This window comes from Scardinius erythrophthalmus (genome assembly GCF_964197995.2).
Source record: "Scardinius erythrophthalmus genome assembly, chromosome: 5".
NCBI lineage: Eukaryota > Metazoa > Chordata > Actinopteri > Cypriniformes > Leuciscidae > Scardinius > Scardinius erythrophthalmus.
The window spans coordinates 31254541-31270324 of record NC_138225.1 but is presented as its reverse complement, the minus strand read 5'-3'; the positions used below and the strand labels follow the sequence as shown (position 1 = coordinate 31270324).

The 15784-nt window shown below is 36.8% G+C and overlaps 1 protein-coding gene across 3 annotated transcripts in view; it reads left to right on the top strand.

Moving 5' to 3' along the window:
• The window catches only part of slc4a4a (solute carrier family 4 member 4a), a gene marked incomplete at its 5' end in the record, with an annotated part of 66124 nt that overhangs the window by 31671 nt on the left and 18669 nt on the right, over positions 1 to 15784 (top strand). For all 3 annotated transcript variants that reach the window (XM_081367079.1, XM_081367078.1, XM_081367077.1), the window contains 8 exons: positions 216 to 351; positions 2012 to 2172; positions 3768 to 3947; positions 8013 to 8089; positions 12721 to 12878; positions 13023 to 13110; positions 13705 to 13859; positions 15015 to 15128. In XM_081367079.1, coding sequence (XP_081223205.1) covers positions 216 to 351; positions 2012 to 2172; positions 3768 to 3947; positions 8013 to 8089; positions 12721 to 12878; positions 13023 to 13110; positions 13705 to 13859; positions 15015 to 15128 — 1069 coding nt within the window. The remainder of the gene's footprint in view (positions 1 to 215; positions 352 to 2011; positions 2173 to 3767; positions 3948 to 8012; positions 8090 to 12720; positions 12879 to 13022; positions 13111 to 13704; positions 13860 to 15014; positions 15129 to 15784) is intronic.

Sequence of the window (15784 nt, the reverse complement as noted above, 5' to 3'; positions counted from 1 at the left end):
TGTGGAGAAGAGTGAGGCTGGAGAGGAGGTGAAGATGGAATTTGAGTCCAATCAGGTTGTGGACCCAGATTCAGACGTGTCTGCGGTCAAGATTCCTCCTCCACCTCCCTCTGGAGAAAAAATGGATATCTGGCCTAATGGCATAAGTGATGGCAAGCTGGAAATATGCAGGACTGTACCTGTGCCTCTGACCCGCAGTATTTTTCCTGTTGCAGTTTCACCTGCTGCGGAGCGCATCCGATTCATGCTGGGAGAGGACGATGACAGTCCAGCGCCTCCTCAGCTCTTCACAGAGCTGGACGAGCTACTGTCTATTGATGGCCAGGAGATGGAGTGGAAGGAAACTGCCAGGTAAGAACCTTGTGACTTTGCTTGGACTCAAAAAGGGACCAGAGCTATTAGAGCCAGTATTATTAGCAGGAACTAGGTGTTGAAAAAAGCTAAGGTTCCCTGAATATTTATTTGTTTCTAATAGTATTATTTTATCTCATGTTTTGCCCAAATTTTATTAATTTTAAATTTGCAAACAGATCTCCTAAAATGTACTAATTTTTTGGAGGAATTATGTTAATTATAAGTTTGGGGTCATTTAAGAGTTAAAAAAAAGAGAATTGTATACTTTGTATTCGGCAATGATATATTAAAAAGATTTCTATTTTAAATTCAGTTTTTTTCAGCTTCTATTCCGCATTTTAGAATGATTTCTGAAGGATCATGTGACACTGAAGTGAGTTGTAATGGCTGCTGACAATTCAGCTTTCCCATAACATTTCCCATAATATTACCTTTTTTGTTGTATTTTTGGTCAAACAAATGCAGCCTTGGTGAACATATGAATCTTCTTTCAAAAGCATAATTGTTCAGATCCCAGACTTTTAAATGATAGTGCATTTTTAGAGAAGATGGGAAAAATAGTACACTTATGTTTTGTTTGCTTTATAGACCACTTTAATTACTCTTACAGACTTGTTATATAGGCTCCATACAATTCATCAAAAGAACATTCAAGTGTACTGGCTCATTGCCAATGACTGCTTGGTGCCAGTATCTGAAGACATTTTAAATGCCTGACAGTGTCTAAAGGGATGTTTCCCATCTGATTATTTTTTAGGGAATGGTGTGAAGCAGTTTAGAAATATTACATAGATGCTTTCAGCTGACACTCAAGCATTTAACAGACACTGTTGCTTTAAATCCCTGTGATCGTGAGTTCATTTGAGCAGAAAACTTGGTCTCTGATGAAGGACATGTCTTGCATGCAGCACACATCAATTATGGAGCTGTGCTGCTCTCGAATGGGTTTGATCATTCAATGAGAGGGGCAGTTTCATGTTAAAATTAGTAGCACTCCAGGTGGTCCCCAATCAGCGGCCATTATCACATGCCACAGTGGCCATTTAACAGATCACTACGAATGAGTACAGGAATTATTACTGCTGATCTTTTCATTTTCAATCAAGACTTTATTTGAGAGATTGTTTTGGAGATGAGATTACAGCCTGTTTGTGTATTTTAGGATTAGAGATTGCATATTTAATCCTTTCAAGCAGGCTCATCAATTTGAATAAAGTTATACAGGAGGAAAGATTAGAGCTCAATATGAGGGCTGTTTTAGACTCTAGTTTGATGTCTGGGACTGGATTTTGTCTCTGATACAGTAGATTTAAGAATATGTATATAGTTTGGGTTCAGTATGTTTTTTTTTATGTTTTTTATTAATACTATTATTCAGCAAGGATGCATTAAATTGAATGCTGTTGTTTTAAACTTTCTATTCATCAAAAAATCCTGAAAAATGTCTCTGTATCTCAATTTCCACAAAAATATTAACAAACACAACCGTTTTCTACTGTGATAATAATAATAATAATAAATGTTACTTGTTGAGCACCAAATACATTTTCAATCAATGATCAGTTTACTTGTGCATTGCACTTTCATACAGAACTGTTCACATGAGACTGGATTTGAGCTTCATTACCTTCAAGTCTCTGTTGTTTCTTCTACTAAGGTGGATCAAGTTTGAAGAGAAGGTGGAAAAAGGTGGGGAGCGATGGAGTAAACCACATGTGGCCACTCTGTCCCTACATAGTCTCTTTGAACTTAGGACGTGTATAGAGAAGGGCACCATCATGCTGGACCTAGAGGCCTCCACACTGCCAGGGGTCGTTGGTAAGCTTTTCCTTTGCAGACATTTTGGGCTTTGACTGTCCTGCTTACTCAGAGGATAATTAACTTAAAATGTTGTGGATGCTCTGATTACAAATGTAAAGTCTCTATGGCACTCAAATACCCTTTTTCCACCAAAATGGAACCAAAGTGAACTCAAATTGAGTGACCCACTGATTTAAGAGCAGAACGATGACGGAACTGACTACATTATAACGAGTTTTGAAAACAAATATTTTCTTTAACTTTGTATTACTTCCAAAATAGTTTACTTCAGTTTCTTCAACACAAACAGCTTTTGATTCAATAAAGTAAAATGTATTGCAGTCATTTCACGTGTTGTTTATGTTATGCCTATCATTTTATTTTAGACAGACAAGGTAAATAAGGCTGAAAGTACACGTTTTTAGAAAATAATTTAACATAATGATAACATTTTGAGCTGCCTTTTCTGTAGTGGAAGCATGCAGAATGGTTTCTTGTAAGGCATTATCTCTGGCACCAGCACTGGCCCCCTGTCAGTGGACAGGGCAAAAGAAAGATCATAAAGATAACACTTGAGATCAGATCAGACTCAGAGAAAAAAAAAAGCTTTTCCAAATGTACTGTACGGACTGAGATATAGCACGTGTGATATGCATTCACTGTCTCGGCCAGCACAGCCCATCTATTTATTCGCTTTCCAAATGCTCACATGTCAGGATGCATTCATTGCTCTGTTTAATACACTCCTCTCTCAACCTCCGCTGTAACTCTGGGTTCAGATGCACGGGTGGTTGCATCCATTCAGGGCGGCCATTTCTTTTATACTGAATTCAGACAGAGCATGAGGAAGATCAGGGTGAAAATTGTGTGGCCGTTAAACAACGCTAGTGCACTGTTAGCAAAGTATGTGAATCTGGTAATTTTTTCAGAAGAGCTTCCTTAGAGGATTGATTGAAAAAATTAGTAATTTACTGCAGCTGTCTGGATTTAGATGGTTGGTTTGAGATTGTAACCACTGCCACCAATCAAGTGAGATTTATTAATTCACATTCTTGAATCTCATACCCAAATCTCTTACTCAGAGCATGATGTGTCAAGTCCTATTATCAATTTGCAGTAAATGTTAAGTTTGGCTGAGTTAAGCTCAGTCAACCTCATAGAGCGCCTTTTGAGATAAAAATGAATTGAAGGATCAGCCATTAAGGGCCAAACCATTCACAAAAAGGGCCTGAGGGCCCAGGCCTCGTGTCTTTGACCCTCTTTTATAAAAATAGATGCTTACAGGAACCACCAGACAATCTTATGCACAAGCCACTGCCTCATTAGAAGTCCACTTCTAAAGACTAAGAATAGAACGCAATGTGTCGCTTCACTGACACTGACTTCAAGTTCCTTCAGAGAGTTCAATTTCAAGTTCTAGTTCAAAGTTTTAAGAACAGAGTTATGTAAAGTTGATATTTAAATGCAAAAAATTGCTCGGTTGTGATGGGGGTGCACTGAGCTCCTCAAAATCTGTCGAAGTGAAATAACCATTAGGCAGGTCTCTTCTAACCCTCATTTTGCTTTCTCACGGTCTACCTGTCTCTGTTTGCTATCCACTCTGTTTCTTTCAGAAATGATCACTGACAGTCAGATTGAGAATGGTCTCTTGAAAGCTGACCTAAAAGATAAGGTCATGTACACCTTGCTGAGGAAGCATCGCCACCAGACCAAGAAGTCCAATCTTCGCTCTTTGGCTGACATTGGCAAGACGGTCTCCAGTGCAAGTAGGCTGTTTTCCACCCCGGATAATGGTAATATGGGTGCCAGTTTGGTGCAGTTATTCCTCCTTTTTCTTTTTAAGCTATTGATATATTTTTTTATTCTTTTGTTTGTGGATTGTTTTCTTCACACTTAAAAAAGTATTTTTGCCTTTTTTGATTTTGTGTTTTGAATTTTATTGTGTTATTCACAAAGATAACTGAAGAACCATAAAACCAAATATTTTTTGTTTTATTCGTTTTACTTTATTTTGAAGATTTACATCACAACCTTTTACAGATTTGATAGCATCTGTCACATAGTTTTTGAATATTAAAAATGTGTTTCTAATGAATGTTTTACTAATTTGCTGATTTGATTAAGTAGTTGTCTCCATGTTTTAAAGACACTTGCAATATGCTACCATTCAAAAGTTTTTTATTTGTATTTTGAAAGAAATGAATACTTTCATTTAGCAGGGATGCATTTCTACGATCCAAACTGGCAGTAAGGGGATTTAAGATACAAATCATTTCTATTTTGAGTAAATTCTGTTCTTGTGAACTTATATTGATATATTCATCAAAGAATCCTGAAAAAGTATCACGTTTTCCACAAAATCACAAATCAGCACAACTGTTTTCAACATTGATAGTGATTTCTGAAGGATCATGTGACACTGAAGACTGTATAGTAATAGCTGCTGAAAATTCTGATATATTTAAATTATTTTAAATTGTAATAATAGTTCACAATATTACTGTTTTTTTTTTTTTTTTTTTTTTTTTTGGTAAAATAAATGCAGTCTTGGTGAGCAAAAGATATTTTTTCATAAACATAAAAAATATTACCAAAGTCAAACTTTTGAACAGAAGCATATTTTCTGTTATAACAGTAGGTTCGGGTATGACATAAATGGATTGTATTTTTTAATAACCAGTAGGCTTTAGTTATTTCACAGCTATTAACAGGATTTGCCACTTGCTAGTCAGGTACAGGTCAAATTAGGGAGAGGGGCATTCTCATTCTGGAGAGTATTTTATTGGACAAAAAACTGTGTAGGTAAGGATGAGTCTGTTAAAGGTAAATTTTGGCTTTTTTAAGGAGTACAAACGCATATAGACAAAGCTAGTAGACATGGAAAGAGTTCATGGGGTCTTTAAATAGTAACTCATTCCTTGTCAATCCTATTGTTTAGGCCGGCTACACACTGGCTGCATGGCGTGAGCGTGGCGTTTCTGTTGCGTGTCAGCTCGTGGCGTTTTCTATGTCTTTGCACACCAGAAACGTGTCTGACGCGGCGCTGCTCACGTGATTGGATCACCCTTGTTCGACATATGGGGAGAGAGTTGTGGAAGGCCTATACTTCATGTTAAACATAAATATATAGCCTACTGATACAGCAAAGACAGTAGGCTATTGACGGCAAAATAGGCTACAGAATATTTCGTTCTGGATTGACAGGTGCAATTTGAAAATCTTTTTAAAATTACATTTCTATCTGCATTTATGTCAAAACCTAGAGAATTTCAAACATCAAAATGTCATTTATTAATATGTATTCATGTCAAAATGACACATACACATCTTTTCCTATTCTATTTTGACTTGGAAACGCTTCCAACACGCTGAGACGTGCGTGTCACGCAGGCAGTGTCCAAGCTCTAACCTAGCCAAAATAAAAACGGACACGCCACGCAGCCAGTGTGTAGCCAGTCTTAGTCTGTCCTGTCTCTATGTTTTTCAGTGATGCACACAATATGCTGTTGCGTTACATTGTTGAGAATCTAAACCGTTTTGAACTGGTGAACTAATTAACTAATCTGAGAAAGATGAGATGATACAACACTTCAAATAATGGTCAAGAGGATCATTAGATTTTTGGCAGTAATATTCACATTACTTCAGTTAAGACAAATAGTGCATTGATAAAAATGTACACAAACATCATGATTCGATTGATGATACAAATGCACAGTTTTTATGCCATGAATCCTGTGATTCATTGACCAATGGACTTTTTGAATGTGACAAATGTTATTCACTAGAACTTTTATATTCCCTTAACTTCCCTACCTTCTTAACAAATGTTTCTTTTCTACCTTCTCTTTTTCTGAGCAATCTTTTACAAAACTAGCTAAACTTTATACCTATAACCACTGGTATGACCTCTATCACCTTAACAATCTTTCTTTTCACCCTTCTTACCATTTTTTATCCTCTGGATGCTCTGCTGCACTTGTCACTAAAAGCACGTAATCCACTTGAGAGTTCAGTGCCTTGTCTAATGACTCGCACCTCTGAGGAGGTGTTGCGAGTCCCTGGAAGTCCAAGCATGGGATGGCCTAGTAAGTTCCAACTTACCAGTTGCCAATGTGTGAATGTGTCTCACCCCACGTAGTGTGTTAAGTCCAAAGTATACTTTAGTTTGAATGTGTAGGGTATGCGTACAGTTCATATGGTGTGAATTTCATCTTCACCATAGTACAAATGAGCCACAAGGTGGCAACTCTACCCTGGCCCGTTGTTTCACAGTTGAAAAATAAATGGCTGAGACGGAACAACAACAAACTTCTCAAGATGGCAACAACAATAGATGGCCGCATGACAATTGCTTGTGTGAAGGGGTTAAAAGAAACCCACAACTTTAGTTTTAATGAGTACAAAGTCATTTTATCGGACACCGGACAAGGATTAAACTTTCTAGTGCGCATGAGTTTGACCGCCTGTGTTCGCTTACACTATTAAATGGAGTATACTTTAAAAGGCCATGCATTTGGCTGTACTCTCATACACTAGCCTTCACAGTAATAAACTGGAGTATACTTTGGGCGTAACATTGATGTGATAGAATAGCATAGCATGGTAGATTTAAAAGGGTCAGATTTTCTTAGATCTTTTGAAGAGTTCATTGAACTCTTCATTCAACAGTGAGTTTTCTCAGCGATGCCATAGATTATTCATTTTTGGTTCCTCAAAGAACATTTCAGTCAACGGTTCTTTAAAGAACCCTTTTAAGTTTAAAGAATATTAACATCTGAATAACCTTTTCCCACTATAAAAATTCTAATTTGTTACATTTATATAGTGCTTTTCTATGTACTCAAAGCGCTTTACATATGGAAGGATGAATTTCCTCAACCACCACCACTATAAAGAACCTATTGTACAATGGAAAGGTTAGATGGATGTTAAAGGAACTGTTAATGCCAATAAAGAACATTCATTTTTAAGATTGTATGAAATGACCCTTCTAAAGTTTTTACCTTTGTTACCAATTTTTTTATGTTGTTGTTGTGGCTATCTGTGTTTAACTAGTCAGTCCTGTGATCATTGTTATGTAATGGATTGCCATATCTAGAATTTCTCATTATGGTGATCTTCACCCTTAATAGATTTCAATGCCAAAGTCTTTTAATAATCACATTGGAATCATTTATGTGGAACTTTCCACTGGAGATCATCATATCATTATGACTATAACCGTATTATTTAACAGCTCTGATCAGATAATGTAGGATTTATGAAGGTGGATGTGAAATCTCTCTCTGTTTTGTTTTCAAATTACTATTTTTTCTTAGTAAGTGATTCATAAGTAAAGCTCTTTTTTTTCATCTTTCGGCTACTTTTTTCTTCTTCTTTTGGCTACTTTTTTCTTCTTCTTTTGGCTGCATCAAACTGACATCTTATTCATTATAGCACAAGAATCCTGGTCAGTAATAGTGATGACAGGTTTTCAGTGACATTTTAAAATTCTTTGCTTCACTGTGCTCGTCCTGTTCTCCTGCACATGCTTTTCACAGCATGATGACAATGACTTGGGCTCTGAAAGGTTAATAGTTAACCTTTCAGTAGATTCCTTTCTCTCATGGCACATCACCTTTCCTAATTTATTTTATTCTATGGACTCAAGGAATTCAGAACCTATAAAATATTCATATTCTGTAAAGTGTTGTCAGTCCCATTAGTTCCCCATTAGTTTATTCTGACATGCAAAGTGCTCTTGCTTTTTCTGCATTTGGGTTTCTCTGTTGACCTCTTTTAAAGTTTGTTTTTAAAATAATGGAATGGTGCCCTTTTAATTTGGGGCTTTTTTATTGAACCATTGTCTTTCTCAGGTAGCCCAACCACTACTCATCGCAACTTGACATCAAGCAGCTTGAACGATATCTCAGACAAGCCAGAGAAAGACCAGGTGAGTCCAATTTATATACCAAATGCCTTAAAGGAGTAGTTCACCCAAAAATTAAAATTAGCCCATGATTTACTCACCCTGAAGCCATCCTAGGTGTATATGACATTTCAGCATTTGAAAAAGCGAGGCGTTAGAGAGCACTATTCCTATGAATGCAAAATTCCATTTCACCGCTAGATGGGAAGAAATTCCTACACAGTGTACCTTTAAAGGTCCCGTTTTTCCTGTGTTTTTGAAGCTTTGATTGTGTTTACAGTGTGCAATATAACATGTGTTCATGTTTCGCGTGTAAAAAAACACAGTATTTTTCACACAATTTACTTATCTGTATACCGCTGTTTTCACTGTCCTAAAAACGGGCTGATGACTTCCTTGTTCTATGAAGTCCCTCCTTCAGAAATACGTAACGAGTTCTGATTGTGCCAGCGGTTCCTGTGTTGTGATTCGACAGCAGCTTAGCGCACGTTGCCAGGAAAGGTCACGCCTCTTACCATAACGTGGAGATGCAGATGAACTCGATGGACAATGTAATGACGAACGCAGTTGCCCAGCCCTGTTTGTTTGAACCGCGAGAGGTGTCAAAGCTTACGCTACTACTACGTCATCTGTACATCGTCAAGTGTTACTCTTCTGGCGTAGGTCGACTTGCGTACGACCGTCTGCCCGAAGCTAGTTTTTTTAGTTGATAAAGTTTTAAATATGGATATTTTTCTTACACGAACACATCGCTTCATTTCAGAAGGGCATTATTAACCCCCGCAGGGCCATGTCGAGCAGTTTAATCACAGATGGATGCGCTTTGATGGACTTACATATATATAAAAAATATACCCATAAGAGTCTTCTTTGAACGGCATAAAGAAATATTTTTTATACTCAAATATAAAAATAAAGAGAGAATGTATGGTATCTGTAATTGACTGTAATTTTGATTGCCAGAAACCTTTGCACATAAACACAGTCTTTTTTTATTATTATTATTGTTTTCCTAATGATAAAATAGGACATTGCGGTTTCATGCACAGTAGACCAAATGCAGTGGACTTTGTAAGCAAAGACATAGCTGGTGGGAATTACAGACTTGCGTTGCTAATGGGAAGTTGGTCTCTCATTGAGGGAGCACCAAGAGGTCATAAGGGTGGTGTCAATCTGTGACAAACCGTAAAAATTAACTCACTTCACAGAAGCTCACCTTAGAGGATTTGTAGAATCTTTCCTTTTTTTACTTGGGAATCCATCCCTTCTTGCTGAAGGCAGCATTATGTGAAATAGCTGAGTGCTTCGGGCAGAAAATACTAGTGCGAATGTGATTACTGGAAGGCCTCCGCTGTTGACAGACTCTTAGGAGATGGCCCTTGCTCCTTGTGACTGAGTAGGGGATTGAGAGGCTGCTTGCGTGAGGGGGGCCAGAGACATGGACAGATTGCGATTGTAAGCACAGATTGAGGGGTGGCTCGGCTTTGTGTTGTGCACTGTGAAAGCCTTGTGGCTTGTCACACTTTAGCTTCTTTTTATTTTTTGATGACGTCATTCCTGCTTTCTGAGATTAGACATTCACAGAATCTGGAAATGAAGAAAATTAAGTATTTTTGAGTGATTTGGTATGGTGATTTAGAGTGATGAATTATTTTTCCCTTTGTATAATGAATCATTTTGCTTTTCTAAATTGGGCTAACTTAATATCCATATCCCATGGCTTCTCTCTGTAATGTAGGACAAGAGTACCTTGACTTTTTTCCTCAGAGAGAGCGCCCCCCTAAGGAAGGACCATGAATTTATTAGTCTTTCAAGCCTTGGCAAAACTTGTTTTATTACATTTTATTAAGAGTGATGGGAATAAGACAAATACAGTATGAAAAAATAGCAACATTTTTTAAAATTTAAAGCATTTATTTAAACATATTTGCCGACATTTGGTTGCAGCCATCCATTTACGTTTGCTTCAACAGAAAGTCATCAGTTCCATGGCTTGACTACATAAAATTCAGGCTGTCAGACTGTGTTGACAGACTGATGTAATAAAGCATTGCTTGCTCTATCTGGGGAAGTAATCCAGTATCAGAGATGATGCTAAGCCTTTCCACGCCGCATACTACCTGCCAGAGAGCTGGACAGCTTCGGTACCCTAGTGAAAAATAAATATACCAAAATATATTTGAAATACATTTATTTTTTGCTCAGTATACTACAAATACATTTACATATTATGTACTTAATATAAATACCCTACAATTGTACTTTTGGTATACTAAACTGAAATACTTAAAATCTGCTAAATTGGAACAACTAATTTTGTACTTAATGCACTTTAATTATCCTGAAATAGTGCTGAAGTCCAACTAAAGATATATTTAAGTATATTTGATTGTGCTAAAGTGGAACTATTGCAAGTATTCTTTAGGTCTGTTTAAATATCTTGAATTTAAAGACTGACCTTATACAGAGATCATTCTGTCCTTACTAAGAGTGATATTAAAACACATTTTAGGCTTAATATTAAGAAATGTGCATTGTGCAATACAGAAGTACTCCAAATAAAGTTTAATTATAATATTTATATCAGGAACCCTCAAGCATTATGTCAGTAAATATGTTAATGCATTTGTAGTATACTTAGTATGAAATAAATATATTTATAAAAACGTATAGTTCCGGTCCTTGATTCTGATTGGTTGAGCCTCGTTTGCAGCCGTTGTAAATGACTCAACAAACATACACCTGTGACCGCATTACATTTGTATTATTGCGCAACTATAACGTTATACTTTTTTGTTGTTGCTGGTGTTTATTTTATGAATAAAATAAATATTAAAATGAATATTTTTATGGAGTAACCGTTTTATAAAAGCAATAAGCCCCTTGAAGCCGTGTTTTATAGTGAATTTAGAACAGTTCTCCGCTCTGCGTCGTGCCTAACAGCGGCCCTTAGCTGTTCTAAATTCACTGTAAATCACAGCTTCGCGGGCTTACTGCTTTATTTAAATACATTTTGGTATAGGTTTTTTTTTATAGGGTAGAGATGTAATATTTGATTTTAATAGAAATTTATTGGGGTGTGTGATGTATTGAAAGGCCAGAAGTTACCTTTAATAAAATCGGGATACATACAATGTAAAAAATGCACAAGACTTTGTTACCGCTTTGTATGGGGTTGTATTCAGCATAATGTGCTGCTGAAGTGACCATCTGCCGACCCTTCTTTGACTCCTACATATTACACGGAATGAAGCTCAGAAGTAAACATTCATATAAGTCTGAGAAAAACACTATGGGTTGTTTAAGGTGTGTCCTTCTAATACCTTAATCATCCCTTTACGCTTGTCTGGTAATGTTGTCTACAATCTGGCCTCCAGTTAACATCAGTGACGTCACTCATCTCCAGCTATGGCCAGCGCTTCCTCACTTGTTTTTGTTTCATTCATGGTTAAGATCATTTTTATTACTCCATGGTGGCTTTGCTTTCTAAATTCCCAGATGATTAAGCATGAGTTGAATTGAGTTTCTACAAGGGTTATTCCCACGAAGCAGGGATAATCATATTGGGCTGCCTCTTTCGTCTCAGTCTTCTTTCTTTAACCAAGCAAACTCTGTGTTAATGGTATAGTTCACCCAAAATGTCTTATTTTGCTTACCCTCATGTTCCAAACATGTATGACTATCTTTCTTTAGTGTTACACAGGAAGGAGCCATTAAAATCACTCAAAAGTACCATGAAGTATTTCATATGCTGCTTCTGATGAGTGAGAGTCTTGTCATGTGCTCAGGTGCTCCCTGTTTTCCATTGTGCTTGCTAGAAGTTTTGTTCTGTCAATTGTTAACTAAACTGCTTACTCTGCCTGTTAAATAAAACTTCCAGGAGAGAATATTTTTATGTATTGGCAGTATACTGGGGAACTGGTTTATGAATGACTGACACTGAAACCCCATCTTCAGTTTATCAGCAGAGCTGTCAAATCTGATTTATGAGCTTCATAATTAACGTCAATGGATTTCTGCCATGTGCGCTAGTCTTACTGTTAAAGAAGTAATAAACAAATAAAAGTTCTTTATATACGCAATAACCTTGAGTAATTGTTAAATAACACATTAAGCTATTAAAATAATAATAGAGAGGTCAATAACGACCTTCGAGGCACCAGTTACAGTTGCTTAACAATTTATGGCTATGTGAGCAGGGTGTGCTAATTATCTTTGGCTTGTAAATTTCACATTTGGCATGACCTCAAAGACTGAGCTGGCAGATGCCACTGCTTTGAAGTTGGCCTTCATTTTATCACTGGTAGGAACAACAACAGCCCGTATAAATAAAATTAATTTAACAGTTTTTTTATACTGGTTACCACTGGTTCCTCTGAGTTTAGAGCAAAAGAATGCAGGAGTCACAGTGGGCCTTTGCTGAACCCTAGAATGAACCATCCTACGTACAACCACCAATCTTTGTAGTTTCCATTAGTTGGACAGTTGCGGCTGTTGGATTCATCACATCTCGCCTCAGGCAACTCTTGGCACAAAATGCCAGCCGGGCAATATGTTTAATGAGGTCATGTGTTAGGGCTTGATTTGTGCACTTTGTTTATCCGTTTCTTCTTTCTTATCGAGCTTCATTAAAATACCATCCTGCATGTTTCCAGCTGAAGAACAAGTTTATGAAGAAGCTGCCCAGAGATGCTGAAGCTTCCAATGTTCTCGTTGGAGAAGTGGACTTCCTGGACAGTCCTTTTGTGGCCTTTGTGAGGCTGCAGCAGGCAGTCATGTTGGGGGCGCTGACTGAAGTGCCTGTGCCCACCAGGTATGACCTGCTTTCATCCCACAAGGCCAAGGAGGGAAGTAAAAGTAGTGGTGAAGGGGTGCTCAGTTAAAAACGAAGCTTTCAGTAAATGTGTATGTTTTACATCAAGTGCGTTAATATTTGTTATTGTCTTCTTGTCCCCAGATTTCTGTTCATTCTGCTTGGACCCAAAGGCAAAGCCAAGTCATACCATGAAATTGGTAGAGCAATCGCTACCCTGATGTCTGATGAGGTACATGGAGAGACTAATCTTAGCCGAAAACTGTTGTCAGTCCTGTTTTAGAGTGCTAAATATTGTTGCGTTCATTCTTTCTTTTGTTTATGAACAACTGCATTCTGTAACAGAACTATTGTTATTTTACTTTTGCTATATTTTAAGTTTTTGTTTTAATTTTAGTTTAAGTTTTAGTAATTCTGTTGTTTTTGTCTTTTTAAAAAAAAATTCTTTTAAATTTCTATTTAGCTTTGATTTATTTTTGTTTCAGCTTTAGTCTTAATAATTTAGTATTTCAACTTAAACATTTAATTTTTCTCACATTTTTTGAGGTTGGTACACAGATTGTATGCGTTACTTAGGGCTGTTGTTCATCTCCAAAAAAAAGTATTTAAGCCACTCCTGCACAGTAAACTGCGATTTGAACAGGCCAATTCAATAGTCACACATATACATTTGTCAATCCCAAACACTGACTGTGTAAATGTAGCCTACAAGTTCTGATACTGTGTAGCTGTGCCCGAAAAAGAAAAGAAAAAAGGTTTGTGATTGGATTTGTTGGATTGGATTGTGTAGGGAAAGTTAGTGAGTTATCACCGTTCTCTTATCAAGGTCTTCCATGAAATTGCGTACAAAGCCAAGGACAGACAAGATCTCCTCGCTGGCATTGACGAGTTCTTGGATGAGGTCATTGTCCTCCCTCCTGGAGAGTGGGACCCTGCCATCAGGATAGAGCCTCCGAAATCCCTGCCATCCTCAGATAAAAGGTAATTGATGTTTATCAGCATATCATTTTTGCTGAAGCCCCACCAATATCTCACATCAAACTCTGTCAATGTTCCTATTTTGACTCAAATGATGGTCAGATATAATTTCTGAGCCTGTCCCTTTATATGTCAAATATATATATATATATATATTTTAAGCTATAGGTGGTGTGTCACACATGGTCAGGAAATAGTTTCAAAGGCCAGCCAGCCAGGTCTGTGCGAACAAAGGCCATTCATTCATTCAGTGTGAAAGAGCAGAGCAGCGGTTAATTAGATGAAGCACGTGACCTCTCTTTGGCTTCAAGTGAAGTGACAGCAGGCCGCCGTTTTATCCTGCCACCTGAATACCAAAAGCAGAGCTGTGTGCCCGCAGAATGCAGTCACACCAGCATCACAGACAGTGTACATAACACATTACACACAGCAGTCCTCGTACATGCATTCACGGGTTGTTGAATGTAAACAAGTCTGAACTGCTTCACTTACTATCTGTCTGTCTGTATGTCTGTCATTCATAAAAAATCCATCCATCCATCCATCCATCCATCACTTTAGCTTGTTCTGTCTATCATCTATCATTTTATCTATTGCTCAGTCCCTATTTTTTATTTCATTTTATCGTTTTCATCATTTTTTTTCTTTTTTTTTCTTTTTTTTTTTTTTGTTTTATCTGTTGATCAACCATTTTATCTATTGTTCAATCGTTCTCTGACTTTATCTCATTTTTATCTGTTGTTTTATCATTCTATCTATTGTTTGAGCATTTTATGAGTTTATCGTCCTTTCGTTCACTATCATTTCTTGGTTTAAATGATTATCATACTATATGGATGATTGGATGAGTACCATATTCATATATCATGGCATTTAGATTGTAATTTGAAGAATACCATGGTATTACCATGTCTATCTTGTATTTTTATTTCATATTGCACAGTTGTGTGGGCTACCAAGGTACAAGCTTGCAGGATGTTTAGTTAACTTAACTTAAGGCTGGGGCCCTTAAAATGACTTCTAAAGAGGCCACGAGTGTGTCTTTTGTCATCTTTCTTCCTTCTCTGTTTTCTTTCCTCCTCTATAAGTTATTTCAGGACATTAATAACATTGAAGTGTCTTGTTCAACAATCTCGATTTGTTTATTATGTTGTCCAGAAAGAACATGTATGCTGGAGGGGACAGCACACAGATGAATGGAGACACGCCTCACAGCGGTGGAGACGGGGGCGGGGGGCACGCAGTAGGCGATGAGCTAAAGAAGACAGGGAAGTGAGTTAATGTTTGTATAAATTCTTCTCAAGAAACAGATTATGTTCTCTGAACACCATGGTTTAGTTCAGATAAAGGTTTGTTTTCCTCCTTTCTAAATGACTAGACTTATCTTAATATTAGGCAAACACGGGAGTCAGCATGTGCTCTGTTTATGAGAAACAGACAATTAATATTAGATATGTTTTTTTCTAGTACAGTACGTTCCCACTGTTGGTTTTGGAAACACCTTGAACTTTGGCAAATAACTGCTTTTGTACTGCATTTGCGCCAAATAGTTTTTTTTTTTTTTTTGCTGTTACCAAATCATAATACCAATAAACATACTACTATTTAAAATAGTACTTTGTTCATATAATATATGGTCTAAATGTCCACTAGTGAAAATGTTTCTATTTTGCATTTTTCTAATTTAATTGAGCATTTTTCTTTGCAAATTATATTGTCAGCATTAAAATTAGTGTAAAAAATGTATATTAATTTAATAATAATTAATAAAAATTAAAATTCATTTCAAACTGTTTTAGTATTTGGTGTATTCCCCTATTGCTTTTGATTACTGACCTTGAAATAGTATATTATAATATTTCTTCTTCATTGCATGTTATAATATTATATTTTTGTGATTTATTGCATGTTTTATTTATTTTTGATTT